Raw genomic sequence first — 24,517 nt, 5'->3', positions numbered from 1 at the left:
CAGCTACTGGGGAGGCTGATGCAGGAGAATTGCTTGAACCTGGAAGGCGGAGGCTGCAGTGAGCCGAGATCGCACCATTGTACTCCAGCCTGGGCGATAAGAGTGAAAACTCCATCTCAAAACACAAACAAACAAACAAAAAAAACAAAGTGGAACCAACCAAAATGCCCATCAATCAACAAGTAAAGAAACTGTGGTGTGTGTGTACATATATATACATAGATATACATATATCTGTATATATGTACATATATATGCACACACACACACACACACACACATATATATAGAGAGTGTATAGTGGAATACTACTCAGCTATAAAAAGGAATGAATTAGTGGCATTTGCAGCAACCTGGATGAGAATGGAGACTATTATTCTAAGTGAAGTAACTCAGGAATGAAAAACCAAACATTGTATGTTCTCACCCGTAAGTGGGAGCTAAGCTACGAGGATGCAAACGCGTAAGAAGGACACAATGGACTTTGGGGGTCAGAGGGAAAGTGTGGGAAGGGGGCAAGGGATAAAAGACTACAAATTGTGTGAAGTGTATACTGCTCAGGTGCTAGGTGAACCAAAATCTCACAAATCACCACTAAATAACTTATTCATGTAAACAAACACCACCTGTTCCCCAATAACCTATGGAAATAAAAAAAAATAAAAAATTAGCCAGGCATGGTGGCATGTGCCTGTAGTCCCAGGTACTTAGGAGGCTGAGGCAAGAGAATCGCTTGAACCTGGGAGGTGAAGGCTGCAGGGAGCTGAGATCTCCAGCCTGAGCGACAGAGCAAGATTCTGTCTCAAAAACAAACAAACAAAAAGACTAATGTTTCTACTTTTGATATCAGCATAGTAATAAAAGAACAAACAGCTTATAAAATCATTCTTGTCTTTAATTAAAATCCATAGAGCATTTAACATGAATGGATGTTTAAACTCTTTCAGTGACTCTCATATTTTAAAATCCTTTGCACAGCATCGTGAGGCTAACTTCATGCTAGAAATCTACAGATAACGTTAACACCACAAAAATACATTCGGAGTCCATTCCAATGCAAGTTTAAAACACTTTAATTGGCAGACAATGTAAAGATATTTAAAAACAAAAATTACAAAATGAGCACATAAAAGTCTTCCCTTTTGAATTTTTAATAAAATACTTCTCTGTATAAGATCTAATGAAAAATTCCAGTTACTTATAAAATAGTTAAGTGAGAAAAGAAATCAATTAAGATATGTACCTATATATGTATGAATTACACTTTTGTTTAAACGAACAAAATGTTGAACACTTTGATGACACAGCACAGCATCTATTACTCACATTAAAATAGATGAAAATACTCAAAGAAACAGTTGGATACAGGCAAAAGAAAATATGATACTTAAAGCCAAAAGAAAACAAACTCCAAAAAATGAAAACAACCTCCCCATCCCCCACCAAACCCTTAACTGTAAGGTAAAGAAAGGAAGAGAGAACTTAAAGCAAACTATGGACCAAATTCTCATTCTTATTATTTAATGAGAAACAGCATGAGAATTTGGCTTCAAATTACTAAAACAGCTACAGAAACTTATTTGGCCTGGACAATTTAATAGTATACCAACTGCTGAAACGACCAAGTGCGGTTGGTGTACGGCTGGAGGAAAAAAAAAAAAGACTTTTTATAGGCTTAACTTTGTAAAAAAATGTATCTTTTGGAAACCATAGTCTCCTTCACAAATTGCACTTGAGATGGCTGAATGCATTGATTGAGCAAGGCATTATTATTTGTTCACGGACACACACACAAAAGCAGCTACAGATAGTTGACATTTTGGACTACTAAAACTATTTTATACATGTTTTTCTTCTCTAAGAAAAGGATCTATGATGTTTGTGAAACTTAACGGCCTGTCTGCTCTGCCATGTTTCTGGAGACCTGATGCTGGTTCAACACTATCTCTTACTGTATTGGAGAAGTTTGATGGAAATATGAATAAAGTCAGTCTGAATGATATTCATTTCTGGAATTTTAAGCTTTACCTTGACTAGGAAAGGAAGCTCCTGCAAAACCGATGGTTTCACTGACAAAGCTTACAAAATGTATATAATGAGCACTGCCAGTTTGAGTACTATAATTTATCTCTAGAAAAATGACAAATGAACTTCTGCAACCGATTTTTAAAGAAAGAGAACGACTTTCACGGCCACTTCTCTACAATAAATTAATTGTCTTCTACAGTAAAAACAAAATTTGGAAGCAACATGATACTAAGAAATACAGCAAGCTCATAAGGCTGAGAAATTGTACAGTTGCTTTAAAAAACCGTGCTCTAAATAATGGGAAGCGTGACAGAACTAACTTGAGTGAAGATCTGCACAGTTCTATCTCACATAATAAAGTAAAAATTAGACAACCACTATGAACAGTTATGACTAACACAAATAGAACACATAAATAAAAAGTGAGTAAAAAAGACCCTACAGTTTATCTATTTCCTTGAGCTAGAAAGATATACTATAGTCCAAAAATGCAGTGACTGGGTATGTCTTATTTAACTGTTTTTCTTCTTCCATCTGCCTCCCTCTCTCTGCCTCCTCTCATTAAAACCAAGAATCTAGCTTAGTTTGGAAGCAGCAGTCTAAAATGAAAGCAGGTACCTGATCATAGAAAAGAAACAATAAAAAACTTGCATCAATAGTTCTTCATTCCTCCACCAATCGGGAAAAAAAACCCTTCAATCTGTATAGTTACCCCTTTGAAAAGCAAGAAAAATCTTAAATTGAAACCAAGGTTCAGTAGAGGTGACTTTAATTTTTTTCTGCAACTACAACTGAGTCTTAGATGTTTAAGAATTTAGTCTACATGATGTTTAAATCAATTAATACATTCAGTCAAATTCTAACGCTGAGGTAATTATTAGGTAATGCAGGAAAATGTGAAAAGGGACAAGACTGGAAGGAGCAATCTTCAAGATTCACTTAAGTTGCTCAAAAAAGAAAAAACTTATTGAATAGGAATATTTAGAAATAATGTTTCAGTTAGGAGACAAAGCCTTAAATAGATTGAAGTGCTCCAGTTATGTGGAAACATAAAGCAATTTGGGGAATCTGTCCTGTGCCCTAAACAGTCCACCATTTTCACAAAAGGTCCTCAGAAGATTCAAGTTGAATGAGCATATTTTTAAACTTTGGGGGTGGTCTTAGTCCACCCCATCTCAAAGAGAAAATTTTAAATTTCTTGAAGTCCAACTGCTTTTCAGATATACTCTAGATTCCAGGCCTATCAACAGATCGTTTCCTCAACATGGGGCAGAAATGGCTTCTGCCTCTTACATCCTCCATAGGGAGGGCACATCTCCCATTGACCTCAGGCCCACATTTAGAATGGGTCTACAGGGGGAAAAGAATAGAGAATGCCTGACCACTATCCAGCCATTATGGAGCTCTCTCCTATCTTAATCTCTTTTCAGTTTTGACCTTTAGAATAATAATGTTAAAAAAAAAAGTAAGGATAATAAAACTTTTTTCTTTTTTTTTTGAGGAGTCTTGCTCTGCTCTCCAGGCTGGAGTGCAGCAGATTCTGCCTCCTGGGTTCAAATGATTCTCATGCCTCAGCCTCCCGAGTAGCTGGGACTAAAGGCATGTGCCATCACGCCCGGCTAATTTTTGTATTTTTAGTAGAGACAAGGCTTCATCATGTTGGCCAGGCTTGTCTGGAACTCCGGACCTCAAGTGATCTGCCTGCCTCAGCCTCCCAAAGTGCTGGGATTTGAGCCACTGCACCTGGCTGGAAAATAACTCTTTCACTGCCTATCTCTATAGAACTGTCAGCTTGCTGTGCTCAAATATTGGTCAAGTATCCTTATGGGTTTAGTGCACTATGTCTACTGAAATTTCCCTTTGGAGTTCTCAGAAGATGGCAGGTGCTGCTTCTATGCTGTAAAACAGATGTGAGCTGCATGCTATTTATATAACTGTCACACAGGAGTAATGAGTGAGGCAATTTCTCAATGCTGGAGTTTGTACAGCTGAGGTGAAACATTACACACTTTAAAGTAGGAAGAGGTTAATATAACATTACTGTCACAATTTAACTTTTCTTTGTATTACCATAATAGATGTTTCCTTTAAAAACAAATAGAGAGTTTATGAGGCAATAATGATAAACATTGAGGATTTACTTGAGCCTCATTACTCAAGATCCCACTACAGATAAAGAAACAATGTTGGGAACTGATAAACATCTGAACTTATGAAAATAACAGAAAATAAAATCATGGAAACTTATATGACTATGATAAATGACAGATAATGAATATTTCTCTCTTATACTGAAGGCACTGCTAATACACAAATATCCTGCTAACATTTAAACTCTGAAATCAGCAGTTAGTAAAAGGAGTCAATTTAGTTTAATACCAGCATTTTAAAAAACAAATAAGACTAATTTAAGAGTCATGGCAGAGTTTCCAATGAGCTAAATGAAAATCAGATATAACAAGCTGCTCCATATAAAGATTGTGGTTCCTACTTTTAAAAAAGTATGCTATAACTTACTTCCTTAAAAATATAAGCATATCACAAAAACTAAAGAATATATATATATATATATATATATATATAAACATAGGCCCTGTTGAGAAATCGTCATAAATTCTAAAATAATTTCAACAGTTACAGCTTGAACCACACATTCACATATGACATGCAAAGAGAGAATCCCAGCATCACTCAACAGTTCAGCATAAAGCTAAAAATATAGAATCAGAATGAAATAGGCAGTAAATAATGTATGTCACAAACTGATGACTGTGCCTCCTATGTTGCAGCACACCTTGGAACTTAAACAACAATCAGAATTTCTTCAGTCCCAGGAAGCACTATATACCGACCAACTATGAAGCTCTCATAAAATGTCAGGTAAGCAAATAAAAAGCTATACAATACAATTTATTAATTAACATAATATTTCATATTTTATTTTGTTAGAAGATTAATTTGTAATCATTGTACCCTGTAGATTTTGAAACAATTTTATTAGAAATTACTAATGCTGGTTCTTGGGTAATCTAAAAAATTGTATTTACTCAAATTTAGAACGCTATTTATAGTTCTAAGCAGTTACATGAAATATTCTGATTATTCTAAAGTTGCTTTGGTACAAAATTTAGAATAAAGCAAAACTGGCAGCACCACAACAAATGTGATCCTTTCACAGCAGGTCTAAAGACCCTCAGAGGCAGCAAAGCATAAGTTAAAACACACATAAATAAGAGCCATTCTCCTGACAATTTTCTTACATCATTAAAAAGAGAAATAAAATCCACATTCAGTAAGTTATACTGGAGGCCCAAATTTCATGCTCCATGTAATTATTCCTCAATGACAGTGTAAAAAATGCTTATTATTGCTAACTGATGTCTAATTCATAGTTCAGGATGCTTCAATCATGAGGCCAATGATTAGAGTGGTACATTTTAATGTTTAGTCCACTGATACTGTGATATTATTTTAATGCAAGGTTTAATTTAGTTTTTTTATTACAGATTTATTGAGGTATAATTGACATACAACAAACTGCACATACTTAAAGTGCACAATTTGATACACAGTCTTTTAAACAGCATGAAAAGTGCCTGATAACTTAAAAATGAAAAAATTTCAATTTACACATATTATTTTAAAATAGTACATTCTAATTTTTATGAGATATAGATATGGATTTATAAAAAGGTAGATGGAAAGAGAAGAAATTAACTTAATTCCAAGAGCCAAATTTACTCAGAAGGTTTAGAAACACCAAAATTGACAGCCAGTTTTCTTGATTTTCTTCTTGAAGAAGAGCTTGGTGTTGACTTACGGTGAGATATGCTATGGCCTTGAGAGGCAGTTTCAACTTGAAAAGAAGATGCAGGTTGAGCAATCTGAGAGGACTTCAAAGAAGCTGATGAGCTCTCCCGTGGACTTACTTTGACAATGTTGGAAGAATCTGGCTGGCTAGTCTGAACTGGAGTGGCTTGAGAACTCTGGACTTCCTTATTCTCAAAGTTCTTTTTGTTTGCAACCCTTTTTTTAGTAACCTGTTAGGAATAAAAGCATCACTAATTAATAATGTAGGCAAAAAAATAGCTAGTGTCAGAAATTACCATAAACCATGCATGCTGTTAATATTTGTCAATCACAGCTGATCTGTGACTTCCACTTACAATTTCCAAGTATGACTTTAGTAATTCAAAGAACTTAGTTACAAACAAAATATTTAAAATTCTTGGCTGGGTGCAGTGGCTCACAACTGTAATATCAGCACTTTGGGAGGCCGAGGCAGGTGGATCGCTTGAGATCTGGGGTTCGAGACCATGGCAAAACCCATCTCTACAAAAAAATTACAAAAACTAGACAGGCATGGTGGCACATGCCTATAGCCTCAGGTACTCAGGAGTCTAAGGTGGGAGGATCACTTGAGCCCAGGAAGTCGAGGTTGCAGGGAGCCGAGACTGTGTGTGGGCTGCGTTCCAGCCTGGGCTACAGAGTGAGATCCTCCTCCAAAAAAATGAATAATAATAATAAAAAAACAAATAAATACAATTCTCCATAGGTTATTTTAAAAATATTTGTGATTTTATTTATATTCCTGATTTTAATCAATCTGTATTAGAATAGCATATTACTTGGTACAATTATTATTTATTAGAACACAAACTCAGAGAGCAGGGACAGGTTAGACTTGTCAACCATTGCCTTCTTAACTACCCACACTAGTACTGAACTTCTAGTTGGCACTGAATAAGTAAACTGAATAAAAAAATGTTTATCAATAGTCTTTCAGCATTAAACAAATAATTATCTTAAAAATATTATTTTTCTCACCTGCAGAGGTATAAACTGATTGTGCACACCCCCTGGTATTCCCCCAGCCATGGGCATGGTCCCAGAATATAAAGTATGATGGAAGGGCTTCCCAGGAACTGGCACTGATGGTCCCCATGGCATTGAGCCAAAGAGATGAGACGATGAAGGCATTATATTAGCTGTTAAAAACCAAGGAAAATTTTTCTTTTAGTAAAATGGTATCATCAAAGCTCTGAAATTTGAGACCTCCTTCTGCTAGCCTTTTTGGGCTTTCTTGTTCCCTTTGACAAAAGGCCTACACTTACTTCACCTATAATTACTCTTCCTTACAACATTCAACCTCAGGATCCTTTCCTAGGACTGTGTGGACTATCTACACAAATGAATTTATCATTATACTGGCCTGAAAAGGAGAGTACTACTACTAATATCATATGCTGATACAAGTTTTAGGAATATTTGCAATTATATTTATAAAAAACATAAAAGGGTCATGAAATTGTCCCTTGTGAGAGAAAAGCTTGGGCACAAAGAGAGAAATCTTAAGGATCTCACCTGCCCCCAATGCATAGTTGCTTCCATAGTGATCCCAGTCTACAAAAAACCCAAAAAAGCTCAAGTCCTGAAATCTCATCACCTTCATATGACAGGTAGAATCTTTCTTTTCTCTATTTTAATATTTGTAAGTCAAGGTCTTTTTTCACTTACAGTTTATTAAAAATGTATTGAACCAATGGGTTCCAAATCTAATTTGTATATCTGAATCACTTGAGGAGCTTGTGAAAGATTTCACAAGCTCCTGGGCAGGGCCTGGGCAGGGCCTCAGACCTAGTAAGCCAGACTCTGAGGGGCCCTGGAGTTTGTATTAAGCTCCATAGGCGATTCTTATGGAGACAGCCTGTACCAGTACAGCATTTGAAAACTACATTAAACATTGACAATCAAGGCACCAGCACACTGCCACTGAAGAAGATATGCACTATGTTCAAATATTCTTTTCATAGAGATAAAAAGCAGCCAGATCTGTAAAACAGTATAGCTTAATTAAAGTTCAACTATTTAAGACATTTTTGGATTAGGAGAGAAGAATCATAATATATTTCAGTGTTATGAAATATACATACACAAATTCTAAGAGGAAGAAAACTTTTAATATGAAAAACACTAATAAGATTCAGAAAATTAGGCCAGGCGTGGTGGCTCATGCCTGTAATCCCAGCACTTTGGGATGCCAGGCATGGCACGTGGCTGCGGTCCCAGCTACTCAGGAGGCTAATGTGTGAGGATCGCTTGAGCCTGGGAGGTGGAGGTTGCAGCGAGCCAAGATCATGTCACTGCACTTTAACTTGGTTGACAGAGTGAGACCCTGTCTCAAAAAAGAAAAGAAAAGTAGAAAATTAGGTCTTGAAACTATCTACGAGCAACTTTGGTGGGAGTCATAATGCTAAGAAGGTCTATTTAAAAGATGCTATGCTAATCTTATACAGTGGTCAACTCTGTAATTTCCCCAATAAATCACTGTTATAAATATGAAATACATATTCCTCAACTGGGACATTTTACATCATAAATTTTTTTATACCATAAAACAGAAATTTACAAAATAACTTTAAAATGTTAATTTAATGCTTAAGTTGTTCTCTGCTGATTAACCTTCAAATATCTTGGCATTTATGTATTTACATATTTTAACTGGAATATTTGGAGAACACCTTTATAGGACCAAAAGCATTCCAATTATAACTTTAAAATTATTAGTAGGTATGAATAAACTAATCAACATGAAAAAGGTTAAAATATCAATAATAAATGGGGAAAACAATCATTCCTCTTAAAAAATATATGATCATAAGACAATTCTTCTTTAGAGAAGTTTGTGTGCAAACTTTTAGGTACCCTACACATACTAATTACTTAAAATTAATCTATACATAGCTACTCTATTCATTTTTGAATGTGAAGCAGCAGTAGTCAAATTAGAGATTATAAGTTATGGTGATACTATTACATTGAGCTATATAAAAACATCAGATCCATTATGTCATGAAAACTTTATGACTAAAACATTGTTGGCCGGGCACAGTGGCTCATGCCTGTAATCCTGGCACCTTGGGATGCCAAGGCTGGTGGCTCCCTTGAGCCTAGAGTTTGAGACCAGCCTGAACAACATGGTGAAACCCCGTCTCTATAAAAAGATACAAAAACTAGCCAGGTGTGGTCGTGCGTGCCATAGTCCCAGCCACTTGGGAGGCAGAGGCAGGAGGATCAACTGAGCCCAAGGAGGTCGAGGCTGCAGTGAGCCCTAATCATGCCACTGCACTCCAGCTTGGGTGACAGAGTGGGACTCTGTCTCAAAAAAAAAAAAAAAAAAAAAAAAAATCCAAGTCTGTCGTCTGTTTTTTTTTTTGAGACCTAGGCTAGAGTGCAGTGGCACAATCTTGGCTCACTGCAGCCTCCATCTCACAGGCTCAACCGATCCTCCTGCCTCAGCCTCCTGAATAGCTGGAACTACAGGCATATGGCACCACACTCAGCTAATTTTTTCTATTTTTTGTAGCAACAAGGTCTCCCTATGTTGCCCAGGCTGGTCTTGAACTCACAGCTCTAGTGATCCTCCGACCTCAGCCTCTCAAAGTGCTGGGATTACAGGTATGTGCCACCACACTCAGCTATCTGTTTTCAAAGCCCATGCTTTTGTTACTGTACTGCACTGGCATTCCTTTGACTGTATAAACAATGTTTTGTTTTGGTTTGGTTTGGGCCTTTGGGGGTTTTCTTGAGATAGGCCTTCCAAAATGCTGGGATTATAGGCATGAGTCAACACGCCTGGCTCAGACTTGGATTTTGAATGCCAGTTCTGCTAGATAGTAACTTATGACCTTAGACAAATTACATTAAAAAAAATCAAATACTACATACACATTGTACTAAAAAAGATTTTCTTTTTCTTTTTTTTTTTTTTTTGAGACAGAGTCTAGCTCTGTCACCCAGGCTGGAGTGTAGTGGCGCAATCTCAGCTCACTGCAACCTCTGCCTCCTGGGTTCAAGCAGTTCTCCTGCCTCAGCCTCCTGAGTAGCTGGGACTATAGGTGTGTGCCACCACACCCAGCTAATTTTCAAATTTTCGTATTTTTAGTAGAGACGGTTTCTCCATGTTGGTCAGGCTGGTCTCGAACTCCTGACCTCAAGTGATCCACCCACCTCGGCCTCCCAAAGTGCTGGGATTACAGGCATGAGCCACCGCGCCCGGCCTAAAAAAGATTTTCAACAGAAAACAGCAGACATCTATTCTACTCCAGGTTTAACTGTTTTAGATATTTATTTCCACACTATTCAATTATTTGCTTATGCTACTTGTTAATAATTTATTAATTTTAGGCATTTTTAGGTCTACTGACTTCCTATTTAGATAGAACAAAATTTAGTTTTTTTGCATTACCCCTCACTACTTACCCTGTACTCCCAATGTAAGTAGATTACATCATTTGTTTAAATATACAAGCAGTGTTATCTATTTGTGGTATGTGGCTATGTAAATATTATCACTGCAGAGCCAAGCTGGGTACTCTGATTATGTTTCTTTTCTTGTAAAAAGAGATCCATTATGTATTTTCTTGTAAAACCTTTTGTTTTTACTTGAGTTGTCATTATCTTTTTTTTTTTTTTTTTTTGAGACAGGTCTCATTCTGTCACCCAGGCTGGGGTGCGGTGGCACAATCACAGCTCACTGCAGCCTTGACCTCCCAGGCTCAAGTGATCCTCCCGCCTCAGCTTCCCAAGTAGCTGGGACTATAGGTGCATGCCACCATGTCTGGCTACCTTTGTATTTTTTGTAGATTAGAGATGGGGTTTTATCATATTGCCCAGGCTGTTTCGCCATGTTGCCCAGGCTAATAATTATTTTTTAAAAGCTTAGTCTTGCTCATATCAATTCTTTAGGAAAAATATAATAAAAGCTGCTTAGTCTTCTCTATACCCATCCTTAATGTTTTCCCGTTGCTCATCTATTAATAACCTTCCTTACTGCCAAGACTTCCCTCTGCCTCTCCAGTTGGGACTAGTCACTTTCTAGACCCACTGAGCAGCTGGTATCCTGGGATTTCCATTCATTGTATAACTATACTACATCTACAATTTGTTATTTTGGTTTCCTAATTTTCTTTTCGTTTTTAAACTACTGCTTTGTTTGTCGGAGCATGTAATTCAGTAGCTTCTTAAGAAAGCGTAGGCAAGGCATGACGGCTCACGCTTGTAATCTCAGCATTTTCAAAGGTTGAAGTGGGAGGACTGCTTGAGTCCACAACTTTGAGACCAGCCTGGGCAACATAGTGAGACCTTGTTGCTTAAAAAGAAAGGGTATATAAGAAATAAATTTGTGTATCTGAAAATATCTTTGTGCCTCCTTTGTACTAGATTCAGAGTTTGGCTATACAGAGAAATTAGGATGAAACTCATTCTGCCTCAGGGTTTTGAGGTATTCAATGCTTTCTGGCTTCTAGGCACTGTTCAATAGTGCAGTACCATTCTAATTTTTGATCTTTGTACGTATTTCTTCTCTTCTCTGAATCTCTTAGGACCACCTTTTTATCACTAGTATTCAGAATCTGAAGATAATCTGTGTCTTCATTGTGTTCAACATTTGTTGGCCCTTTTAGAGATGCATATTGTTTTGTTTTAGATAAGTTTTTTTTTTTTTTTTGACACTTACCTCCTTTCCTTCATCTCTGATCTCTTTTTCTGGAACTCTAATAAGGTGGGAGCTGGATCTGTGCACTAAATCTCTGTTCTTTCTTATTTTACAGCTTTTATCTTCCTTGGCTTTGCTAGGACTTTATCTACTAAATTTTAAAATTTTACTTAACAATTTTACCTGTACTCTAATTATTCTTTTTTCATCTTCCAATTTCCTATCTGGGGAGAAGGGTATGACTGGCTACAATCTGAGAACAGGACGAGAAAAAGGGAACTTTTCCTTAATCTCTGTGTTTTCAGTCTCACGTTCCATTCTCTTCTCTGCCTGGTATTCCCATATCTAGAGAGCTCCTCTAGAAAACACACCTCCAGTTTTTTGCTTGCAGAGGTCTGGCTGCGTCGCAGAGGGAAGAGGTGGGTAGTCTCACCACTCCACACATAGACTTTCAACCAATCCCTCTTTTCAGCACATACTTCCTCTTTATCTTCTCTAATAGTTTCTGATGCCTCCAAGTTCTGAACCTCTTGGGAACGGCGAGGGACAATCTACTTATGCTCATTTGTAGTCTCTTCTACAGGCACTTTAGCTTGTAGCTTTTAACCTTGCTCTGCTAAAATGGTTACTTCTTCAGTTGTTTTTCTCAACACAAACTCTTTTCAAATCTCTAATCTGCTGATATTCCTTCTCCTATGTCTTCATCCTCGTAGATTTACACTTTTGAAATCCTTTATTATTCAGTTTAATGAGGAGAAGAGATAACTGCATGTCATAAATTAAATCAGTATTATTCACCTTTCTAATGCTTATTGTAAGCATTAGATATTTAGAATTCCTGGAGTATTACCTAGCAGTAGATGCAGAAAAGGGATTTTCTAAACTTAAATAAATTATCGTCTTTAAAACAATAATAATTAAGATAAAGGGGAGCCAACTACTATTAGGAAAAAAAGCTGAGTGATTTAGAAAATCTCAGAACTTAAGATTTAGAATTATAAAATGGTAGTCTCAACAAGATTTTGGACATAGTCTACTACCATAAGAAAATACAGTCCTGAAGAAATTACATGATTTTTTTTTTACCTTTTGATGTCTAACTTAAATCCAAATTTATCTGTTAGCAGTTATTGAAGAATAAGGGCCTGCCCACTCAACCTCTTCTTACTACTCTAGCCATACTAGAGGTTGTAGGAAGAGAATGGTATTTCTAGATGAATCTGCAGGCTGTGGCTTTAGGCTTTCTCACAATTTCTTCTTACATTCCTAGATATTTGAGTACATTTTTGATTTCTTAAAAGAGCTTAGTAAAAATAACAATGACAAATACTTACAAATGAAAAATATCTTACCAGTAGGTGGGGGAAAGACTGGAGGAATGGTTCCAGGTGGTACAGCTGAAGGATAATTTGCAAATACTGGTGAAGGCAAAGGGAAATTCATGCCTAAGGAGCCCTGTGGAAGTATTTAAAAGTTATAAGACAATGAAATACAAGCTTTCTATAGGGACTAATAAAAATTTTAATAGAGAAGTCATGGACAGTTCTTACCAACTGTTGTAAAGCAAAAAGTGCAGCTTTCTCCTTGGCTTCATTTTCAGAGTGGCACTGTGGCCCATGTACCAGTAAGCCATTAGATAATTTTACTTGGCAAACGGTCATTGTCTAAAAAAAGAGAATATATATGTCTATGAAATTCTCTGTCTAGGAAGTTGACCTCCCCCAAAGTTTAGTCTAAACAAGTAAAATAATTTTATCAAGAACTTAAAAAAGGGCTTTCAGTTCAAGTTTTCAATTGCCAGGGAAAAATTTTAGAGCTGTTGCCTTATCTTTTTCAGTGTTTACAAAATAAAAAGCTTTCTAAGCTGGCTGAAGGGTCAAGCCACCTAATGCAAATCAAAGCCAGCAAAACTGTTTTCTTTATACAAGGGGTTGACAAACTATGGAGTTCTGCTCTTTTTGTAAATAAAGTTTTATTGGAACATGGCCACATCCATTCTAATGGCTACTTTCACACTGTAACTGTAGAGTTCGGAAGCTGTGATAGAGACCATCTGGCCCACAAGGCCTAAAATATTTACCGACTCTACAGAAAAAATTTGCTGACTCATGTTTATACCATCCTTTACTTAGGAGATATTTTGGTAATATGAGTTAATTGCCAAAATATAAAAGACTCAGAGATTCTGATGTGTTTTCTACTCATATTTAAATTATAACTATATTAATACTTTAATTTTCTGTTTTATAAAAAAGCTTGTTTTGTTTTGGTTTACCTTAATTTTTTTAAAAAAATAGATTCAGGGGGTACAAATGTAGTTACATGGATATAATACATAGTGATGAAGTGTGGACTTTAGTGTACCCATTGCCTGAACAGTATACATTGTACCCAGTAGGTCATTTCTCATCCCTCACATCCCTCTTACCATCCCATCTTCTGAAATCTCTAATGTCTATTAATCCACTCTGTATGTCCATGTTTAGCTCCCATTTATAAATGAGAACATGTGATACCTGACTTTCTGTTTCTGAATTATTTCACTTAGGATAATGGCCCCCAGTTCCATTAATGTTGCTGCAAGATACATGATTTCATTCTTTTTATGGCTGGATAGTATTACATGGTGTGCATATACACACACACACACACACACACACCCATACCCACACACATTTTCTTTATCCAATCATCCACTGATGGACACTTAGGTTGATTCCATATCTTTGCTACTGTGAATAGTGCTGTGATAAACACACAAATGCAGGCATACTTTTTATATAATGATTTCCTTTCCTGGGGTACTGGGGTAGATACCCAGAAGTGAGATTGCTGGATTAAATCATAGTTCTATTTTTAGCTCTTTGAGGAATCACCATACTGTTTTCACACAGGTTGTACTAATTTACATTCCAACCAACAGCGTATAAATACTCCCTTTTTGCCACATCCTTGCCAAAATCTGTTTTTTGACTTTTTAATAATAGCCATCCTGCCTGGTGTGAGATGGTATCTCATTGTGGCCCTAAAATCTGCACTTCTCTGGTAATTAGTAATGTTGAACATTTTTTTCATGTTTGTTGGCAACCCCTTGAGATGTCTTCTTTTGAGAAATGTTCACTCATGACCTTTGCCTGTTTTTAATGGGGTTGTTTTTTACTTGTTGGGTTCCTTATAGATTCTGGATATTTAGTCCTTTGTCAGATACATAGTTTGCAAATACTGTAGATTGTCTGTTTACTCTGTTGATTATTTCTTTTGCTGTGCAGGAGCTTTTTAGTTTAGTTAAGTCCCCTTTGTCTATTTTTGTTTTTGTTGCATTTGCTTTTGAGATTAGTCATAAATCTTTGTCTAGGCCAATGTTCAGAAGAGTTTTTCCTAGGGTTTCTTATAGGATTTTTATTGTTTCAGGTCTTACATTTAAGACTCATTTCATGAATTCTCTATATATTCTGGATATTCTTTATCAGATATATCATTAGGAAGTATTTTCTCTTATTCTATGAGTTACCTTTTTCACTCTTGTTATTGTCTTTTGATGCACAAAATGTTAAAATTTCCATGAAGTACAATTTGTCCATGTTTTCTTTCACGGCCTGTGCTTCTGGTGTCACATCCCAGAAATCACTGCCAAATCCAACGCTGTGAAGCTTCTGCCCTAAGTTTTCTTCTAAGACTTTTATAGTTTTAGGCCTTATCTTACATTTAGGTATTTGATCCATTTTGAGTTAATTTTCATATATTATGTTAGGTAAGGGCTAACTTCATTCTTTAAAATGTGAATATCCAGTTACCCAGCACCATATGCCAAAAGATCATCCACTTCCATTATTTTTATTTTTTATTTTTTGAGATGGAGTCTCACTCTGTTGCCCAGGCTGGAGTGCAGTGGCGTGATCTTGGCTCACTGCAACTTCTGCCTCCCAGGTTCAAGCAATTCTCCTGCCTCAGGCTCCTGAGTAGCTGTGATTATAGGTGCATGCCATCATGTCCAGCTAATTTTTTGTATTTTTAGTAGAGACAGGGTTTCACCATGTTGGCCAGGCTGGTCTTGAACTCCTGACCTCAAGCAATCTGCCCGCCTCAGCCTCTGAAAATGCTAGGATTACAGGCATGAGCCACTGCGCCCAGCTATCCACTTCCAATTGAATGGTCTTGACAACTTGTCAAAAAATATTTTGAACATGTATGCAAGGGTTTATTTTTGGGCTCTCTATTCTGTTGGGATTTTGATAGGAATTGCACTGAATTTGTAGACTGCTGTGGGTAGTACTGAGATCATAACAATATTAAGTTTTCCAATCCATGAACAGAGTGTGTTTCTATCTGTCTTTTTACATGTCTTTCAGCAACATTTTGTGGTTTTCAGTGTATAAGCACATCATTTCCTTTGTTATTTTTATTCCTAAGCATTTTATTATTTTTGATATTACAAATAGTTTTGATACTATCATAGTTTTCTTAATTTCCTTTTCAGATTTTTCACTGTTAGTGTGTAAAAATACAACCGATTTTTGTGAGTTGATTTTGTATTCTGCAACTTTGCTGCATTTATTAATTGGGATATTTTGTGGAATCTTTAGGGTTTTCTACTGTAAGATCATATCATCTGCAAACGGATACTGCTTTACTTCTTCCCTTCTAATTTAGATGTCTTTTATTTATTTATTTTTCTTGCTTAATTGCTCTGGACAGAACTTCCATTACTGTGCTGAATAGAAGTGGTGAAAGCAGGCATCTTTGCCTCGGCCCTGATTTTAGAAAAAACTGCTTTCTGTTTTAGGTTAGAGGGTATCAAGAACTGGATATAAAGAGAATAAAACAACTTTCCTGTGGTCAGTAGGTCTCAAAGTGCAGTCTGGGGATAGCTGAGGGTCTGTGAGACCCTTTCAGGGAGGCATTGAGATCAAAACTATTTTCATAATTATATATGCATATATTTTTTAGAGTTGGGGTCTCACTCTGTTGCCCAGGCTGGAGTATAGTGGTGTGATCAAGGCTCACTGTAGCCACCAACTACCAGGTTTAAGCAATCCTCTCACATCAGCCTCCTGAATAGCTGAGAATATAGGTAGGTGCTACCATGCTCAGCTGTTTTTAAAGTTTTTTTTTAGAGATGATGGTCGGGCGCAGTGGCTCACGCCTGTAATCCTAGCACTCTGGGAGGCTGAGGCAGGCAGATCATCTGAGGTCAGGAGTATGAGACTAGCCTGGCCAACATGGTGAACCCTGTCTCTACTAAAAATACAAAAATTAGCCGGGTGGGGTTGCACGTGCCTGTAGTCCCAGCTACTCAGGAGGCTGAGGCAGGAGAATCGCTTGAACCTGGGAGGTGGAAGCTGCAGTGAGCACGTGCCACCGCACTCTAGCCTGGGTGACAGAGCGAGGTTCTGTCTCCAAAAAAAAAAAAAAAATTTTTTTTTTAGGAGATGAGGTCTAGGCCGGGCACAGTGGCTCACACCTGTAATCCCAGCACTCTGGGAGGCCGAGGCAGGTGGATCACAAGGTAAGGAGATCGAGACCAGCCTGACCAACATGGTGAAACCCCGTCTCTACTAAAAATACAAAAATTAGCCCAGCGTGGTGGCATGCACCTGTAATCCCAGCTACTCAGGAGGCTGAGGCAGGATAATCGCTTGAACTCGGGAGGCGGAGGTTGCAGTGAGCCAAGATCGCAGCACTGCACTCCAGCCTGGGCGACAGAGTGAGACTCTGTCTCAGAAAAAAAACAGAAATGAGGTCTTGCCCAGGCTGATCTCAAACTACTGAGCTCAAGTGATTCTTCTGCCTCAGCCTCCTGAGTTGTTGGGCTTACACGTGTGAGCCACTGCACCTAGCTCATGATAATATTGAGGTGCTATGCCCTTTTTTGCATTACTTTTTCTTATTTCCTACTTTCTCACAAGTATATGGAGGACAAAATGTTTATTGATAAGGTTTCAGATTCCACACTGCAAGATTCCACACTGTAACTAACCTTAAACAAAATACCACTCTTAAGGTTTTTTTTTTTTTTTTTTTTAAATGGATTTTTGCTCTGTCGCCCAGGCTGGAGTGTAATGGCACAGTCTCAGCTCAGTGCAACCTCTGCCTCCTGGGTTCAAGCCATTCTCCTGCCTGTCTCCCGAGTAGCTGGGAGTACAGGCATGCGCCACCACACCCAGCTAATTTTTTAGTAGAGATGGGGTTTCACCACGCTGGCCAGGCTGGTCTCAAACTCCTTACCTCAAGTGATCCGCCCACCTTGGCCTCCCAAAGTGCTGGGATTACAGATGTGAGATACCACGCCCAGCCCACTTTTAAGTTTTAATGTAATATTAAAGCATAGCCAAAACTATCTGAAAAGGCTATTAATATTCTCTTCATTTTTCTAATTTCGTATCTGTATGAGGTCATGTATTTCTACAAAAAAACACGTATCACTAGGGATTGACAGTATTAAGCAGACAGGAGAATCTAGCTTCTCCTATTACTATTGTGGTGAGAAGGATTTTTAAAACGTAGAGCAGGACGGGCATGGTGGCATGTGCCTGTAATCCTAGCACTTTGGGAAGCCAAGGTGGGAGGATTGCTTGAAGCCAGCCTGGGCAACAAAATGACACCCCATCTCTTTAAAAAAAAAAAAAATTCGAGTAATATCACTCTTCTAAGTAAATTTTTTAAGTAGTTAATATTTTTTTACTTTCTTTTTATTAGTTTTTTTGTTTCTAGTTTTATGAATACATAATAGTTATAATACACATTTATGGGGTACATGTGATATTTTGATACAAGGATATAATGTATAATGATCAAATCAGAGTAACTGAGATATCCATCACCTCAAGTATTTATCATTTTTGCTGTGCTAGGAACATTTCAATTCCACTCTTTTGGTTATTTTAAAATATACATTCTGGTTTTTCAGTTTTTTTTATTGTTTTTATTTTTTTATTATACTTTAAGTTTTAGGGTACATGTGCACAACGTGCAGGTTTGTTACATATGTATATATGTGCCATGTTGGTGTGATGCACCCGTTAACTCTTCATTTAACATTAGGTATATCTCCTAATGCTATTCCTCCCCCCTCCCCCCACCCCACAACAGGCCCCCGGTGTGTGATGTTCCCCTTCCTGTGTCCATGTGTTCTCATTGTTCAATTCCCACCTATAAGTGAGAACACGAGGTGTTTGGCTTTTTGTCCTTGCGATAGTTTGCTGAGAATGATGGTTTCCAGCTTCATCCATGTCCCTACAAAGGACATGAACTCATCATTTTTTATGGCTGCATAGTATTCCATGGTGTGTATGTGCCACATTTTCTTAATCCAGTCTATTGTTGTTAGACATTTGGGTTGGTTCCAAGTCTTTGCTATTGTGAATAGTGCTGCAATAAACATACGTGTGCAAGTGTCTTTATAGCAGCATGTTTTATAATCCTTTGGGTATATACCCAGTAACGGGATGGCTGGGTCAAATGGTATTTCTAGTTCTAGATCCCTGAGGAATCGCCACACTGACTTCCACAATGGTTGAACTAGTTTACCATCCCACCAACAGTGTAAAAGTGTTCCTATTTCCCCACATCCTCTCCAGCACTGTTGTTTCCTGACTTTTTAATGATAGCCATTCTAACTGGTGTGAGATGGTATCTCATTGTGGTTTTGATTTGCATTTCTCTGATGGCCTGTGATGATAAGCGTTTTTTCATGTGTCTTTTGGCTGCATAAATGTCTTCTTTTGAGAAGTGTCTGTTCATATCCTTTGCCCACTTTTTGATGGGGTTGTTTTTTTCTTGTAAATTTGTTTGAGTTCATTGTAGATTCTGGATATCAGAATATACATTATTGTTAACAATAGTTGCCCTATTGTGCTACTGAAGACTAGAACTTATTCCTTCTAACAGTATTTTTGTATCCATTATCATGTCTTCCTCTCCTATTAATACCGTCCCCATTCCCCTTCTTGCCCTCTAATAACCACCATTCCACTCTCTATCTCCATGAATTCAAATTTTTTAGCTCCCGCAAGTGAGAAAATGTGACACTGGGTTTTTTCTGCCTGGCTTATTACCCTTAACACAATGCCCTCCAGTTCTATCCACGTTGTTGCAAATAACAGGATTTCATTCTTTTTTAGGGCTGTATAATATTCCATTGTATGTATATATAAATGTGTGTGTGTATAGATATATATATATCTATACACACACACACACGCACACATTTTCTTCATCCATTTATCCATTGATGGACACTTAAGTTGATTTTGTATCTTGGCTTTTGTGAATAGCACTGCAATAAACATGAGAGGACAAATATCTCTTACATATGCTGATATTTTTTCTTTTGGACCTATACCCAGCAGTGGAATTGCTGGATCATATGGTACCTCTATTTTTATCTTTTTGAGCAATTTCCATACTGTATGTCCTTCATAGTGGCTGTACTAATTTACGTTTCCACCAACAATGTATGAGGGTTTCCCTTTCTCTGCATCCTTACCAGCATCCATCATTGCCTGTTTTTTATTTTTTGGTAAAAGCCATTTTAATTGGAGATATATCATTGTAGTTTTGATTTGTATTTCTCTAATGTAGTGATGTTGAGCATTTTTTCATATACCTGTTGGCCATTTGTATGTTTTCTTTTTAGAAATGTTTGTTGAGATCATTTGCCCATTAAAAATTTTTATAGTTTTATTTGTTAAAAATTCAACTTTTGTTTTAGATATGGGGGTATACGTGCAGGTTTGTTACATGGGTATATTGCATTTGCCCACTATCAAATGGGATTTTTTGGTTTTTTTTTTTCTCTTATTGAGTTGTTTGAGCTCCTTATATATTCTGGCTATTAATATCTTGTCAGATGGGTAGTTTGCAAATATTTTCTCCTCTTCTGTGTATTGTTTTTTCACTTTGTTGTGCAGATGCTTTTTAAGCTTGATGTGATACCATTTATGCATTTTTGCTTTAGTTGCCTGTGCTTTTGATGTCTTACTTATCTTTGCCCAAATCAATGTACTGGAGTGTTTCCCCAGTGTTTACTTCCAGTAGTTTAATAGCTACAGATCTAACATTTAAGTCTTTAATCCATTTTGATTTGATTTTTGAAAATGGTGAGAGATAGGCATTTAATTTCATTCCCTTAAATATGGATATCTAGTTGTCCCAGGACCATTTACTGAAGGGGCTGTTCTTTCCCTAATATATGTTCTTGGCATCTTTATAAAAAACAAGTTGACTGTAACTGTGTGGATTTATTTCTGGATTCTCTATTCTGTTCCATCGGTCTCTGTTTTTAAGACAGTCCCATGTTGTTTTGGTTATATAACTGGGCAGTATAATGCCTCCAGCTTTGTTCACTTTGCTCTGGATTGCTGTAGCTATTCAGGGTCATGTGTGGTTCAAGATAAATTTTAGGATTTTTTTTTTTTCTATTTCTGTGAAGAATGTCATCGGTATTTTGAGAGGAGTTGCACTGAATCTGCAGATTGCTTGGGGATGGTATAGACATTTTAACAATATTGATTCTTCCAATACATGAACATGGACAATCTTTCCATTTCTTTGTGGCTTCTTCAATTTCTTGCATCATTGTTTTATAATAAGTTTTCACTGTAGAGATCTTTCACTGCTTTGGTTAACTTGATTAATTTCTAGGTATTTTATTTTATTTGTAGCTATTCGGCAGGGGATTAATTTCTTGGTATCTTTTTCAGATTGTTTGCTGTCAGTATATAGTAATGTGACTATGTTGATTTTGTATCCTACAACTTCACTGAATTTATCAATTCTAATAGTTTTTTTCTAAATACAAGATTATATTGTCTACAAACAAGAGTAGTTTGACTCCTTCCTTTCCCTTTTGGATGCCTTTTATTTATTTCTGTTGTCTAATTGCTCTGGCAAGGATTTCCAGTACTATATTAACAGTGGTGAAAGTGGGCATCCTTGTCTTGTTTCCAGAATTTAAAGGAAAGGATTTCATTTTTCCCCCATTCAGTATGATACTAGCTGTGGGTTTGTTGTTGTTTATTATGTTGAGGTATGTTCCTTCTGTACCCAGTTTGTTGAGAGCTGTTATCATAAAGAGATGCTGAATTTTATCAAACACTTTTTCAGTAAGTATTGAAATGATCATACGGTTTTTGTTCTTCATTTTGTTGATGTGTCACAGTTATTGACCGCATATATTTAAACATCCTTGCATACCTGGGATGAATCCCACTGGATCATGATGAATTCTTTTTAATGTGCTGTTGAATTCAATTCACTAGTATTGTGTTGAAGATTTTTATATCTAGTTCATCAGATATATCAGCCTGTAGTTCTCATTTTTTGTGGTGTCTTTCTTTGGTTTTGGTATCAGGGTAATACTGGCAAGTTTGGAAGTATTTTCTCCTCCTCAAGTTTTTGGAACAGTCTGAGTAGAACTGATATTAGCTCTTCTTTCAGTGTTTGGCAGAATTCAGTAGTGAAAACACCAGGTCCTGGTCTACTTTGATAGGAGACTTTTTACTACTGCTTCCATCTTGTTAATGTTGTTCTATTCAAGTTTTGGATTTTTTCATGGTTCATTCTTGGTATGTTTTTATGTGTCTCGGAATTCATCCATTTCTTCTAAGTTTTCCAATTTACTGCATATAGTTGCTCATAATAGTCTCTAAAAATATTTTGAATTTGTGTTATCAGATGTAATGACTCCTTTTTCATCCCTGATTTTATTTATATGGATATTCTTTTACAGTCTGGCTAAAGATTTGTTGATTTTGCTTATCTTTTCAAAAAAAAAAAACAACTTTTTCTTTCATTGATCTTTTGTACTATTTTTAGTATCAATTCATTATTTTCTGCCCCAATCTTTATCATTTATTTTCTTCTAAAAATTTTGGGTTTGGTTTCCTCTTGCTTTTCTAGTTATTATTTATTTTAAAAATTTGTATAAACGTAAGGGGTGCAAGTGCAATTTTGTTACATGGATTTATTGCAGAGTGGTAAAGTCTAGACTTTTCTTATATTCATCACCTGAATTATGTACATTGCAGCCATTAAGTAATTTCTCACCATCTACTCCCTGCCCATCCCCCACCCTTCCAAGTCTCTAATGTCTATTATTTCACACTCTATATCCCTATGTACACATTATTTAGCTCCCACTTATAAATGAGAACATGTGGAATCTGTTTCTGAGTTGTTTGCTTAAGATAATGGCCTCAGTTCCATCCATGTTGCTGCAAAAGACATGGTTTCATTCTTTTTTAAAATGTCTGAACAATATCCCATTGTGTATATATACACCATATTTTCTTTATCCAATCATCTGTTGATGGACACTTAGGTTGATTCTACATCTTGGCTATTGTGACTAGTGCTGAAATATACATACAAGTCAGGTATCTTTTTTATACAGTTTCTTTTCCTTTAGATAGATACCCAGTAGTGTGACTGCTGGAACTAATTCTTCAAGACACACTGTTAAGTTGTTTATCTGAAGTGTCTGTACTTTTTGGATGTAGGGATTTATTGCTATAATCTTCCCTCCCAGTACTACTTTTGCTGTATCCTATAGGTTTTAGTATGTTGTGTTTCCATTTTCATTTGTTTCAGGAAAATTTAAAATTTTCCCTTAATTTCTTAATTGACCCAAGGGCCATTGAGAAACATAATGTTTAATTTCCGTTTATTTGTATAGTTTCCACAGTTCCTCTTGTTATTGATTTCTGGTTTTATTTCATTATGGTCAGAAAATATACTTGATTGAATTTTAATTTTTTGAATTTTGTGAGACTTGTTTTGTGGCTTAACATTTGGTCTATCCTTGAGAATGTTCCATTTGTTGAGGAAAAGAATGTATATTCTACAGCTGTTGGATGAAATGTTCTACAGATGTCTATTAGGTGAAAGTTATTTTTAATAAACAATGGATTAATAAACATATATGTTTACTTGTAATATTTTATATATATATATGTATGTTTCAGAGACAAGGTCTTGCTCTGTTGCCCAGGCTGGAGTGCAATGGCATAATCATGGCTCACTGAAGTCCTGACCTCCTAGGCTTCCGTCCTCCTGCCTCAGCCTCGTGAGCAGCTGGGACTACAGGCTCACAACACACATGGCTAATTTTATTTTTATACTCTTTTGTAGAGATGAGCTCTTGCTATGTTGCCCAGGCTGGTCTTGAACTCCCAGCCTCAAGCTGTCCTCCTGCCTTGGACTCCCAAAGTGCTGAGATTACAGGCATGACCCACTACACCTGGCCAATTTTTTTTGTTTTAATTTCAAACACAGTAAATATGGATATAAGTAAACAAAATTTCTTTGGGGTCCTCCAAAAAAAGTGTGGAGTTTCTGAGACCAAAAAGTTTGAAAACTGCTACTGTAGGCCAAGATCCCTGGCTCTATTAGTTTGAGGAATCTTGCCAGGATACCTGCTGCCCAGTTCCTCCCTGTCAGCTTCTCTTAGGGCTTTGGTTATGTATAAATATTAGAGCTAGGGTAAGAAGCATAATCTATGCTGCTCATAAAGTTAAGAAAAATAGGCCCCATTATATTTTTTCTAGCTAAACATTTTCAACCAATTTATTTAAGCTTGATGTTAAAGAATTTATATAAATGGAACAGTAGTATACTATACCTGCGGCGTCCTAAGAAAGGAGAAATCAGGTTGTGGCATTCCAACAAGGGAACAAATTCGAGAAAGTTCAGTTACTGGTGTGGATACAGGAGGGATCTGGCTGGGGGCAGGCCAACACACATTGTCCATAGACTGAACATTATGGTACTCATTAGCACTGTGAGGCTTGTTCACGTAAGATGCTACCAAAAAAGAGAAAAGAGTCTATCTGTATTAATAAAATACTATCTCAAATTATGCACTTATTGTAGGGTTTTATAGAAGAGCTAAAAAGTGAAGTGAATTGCTCAAGGCCACCCATTATTAAATAACAGAATCAGGATTTCAGGTGGCTCTAGTTCCAAATCCTAGACTCTGGCAGTACAACCTGCTAT

General features: G+C 36.8%; 1 protein-coding gene across 2 annotated transcripts in view; it reads right to left on the bottom strand.

Moving 5' to 3' along the window:
* Nucleotides 1-877: 877 nt before the first annotated feature.
* Nucleotides 878-24,517, bottom strand: part of XRN1 (5'-3' exoribonuclease 1) — a 142,939-nt gene continuing 119,299 nt past the window's right edge. Inside the window, exons 37-41 of one of the 2 annotated variants that reach the window (XM_012508602.2) lie at nucleotides 24,144-24,325; nucleotides 13,075-13,188; nucleotides 12,877-12,979; nucleotides 6,856-7,016; nucleotides 878-6,068 (exon numbers count right to left, since the gene is read on the bottom strand). In XM_012508602.2, the coding sequence (XP_012364056.1) occupies nucleotides 5,766-6,068; nucleotides 6,856-7,016; nucleotides 12,877-12,979; nucleotides 13,075-13,188; nucleotides 24,144-24,325 (863 nt within the window). In that variant the 3' untranslated portion in view covers nucleotides 878-5,765. The remainder of the gene's footprint in view (nucleotides 6,069-6,855; nucleotides 7,017-12,876; nucleotides 12,980-13,074; nucleotides 13,189-24,143; nucleotides 24,326-24,517) is intronic. The other variant, XM_030816710.1, reaches the window with a different exon arrangement.

The sequence above is a fragment of the Nomascus leucogenys genome, chromosome 8 (genome assembly GCF_006542625.1).
Source record: "Nomascus leucogenys isolate Asia chromosome 8, Asia_NLE_v1, whole genome shotgun sequence".
Lineage (NCBI taxonomy): Eukaryota > Metazoa > Chordata > Mammalia > Primates > Hylobatidae > Nomascus > Nomascus leucogenys.
The sequence above is the reverse complement of the archived record's forward strand: the minus strand, read 5'-3'. Positions and strand labels throughout refer to the sequence as shown.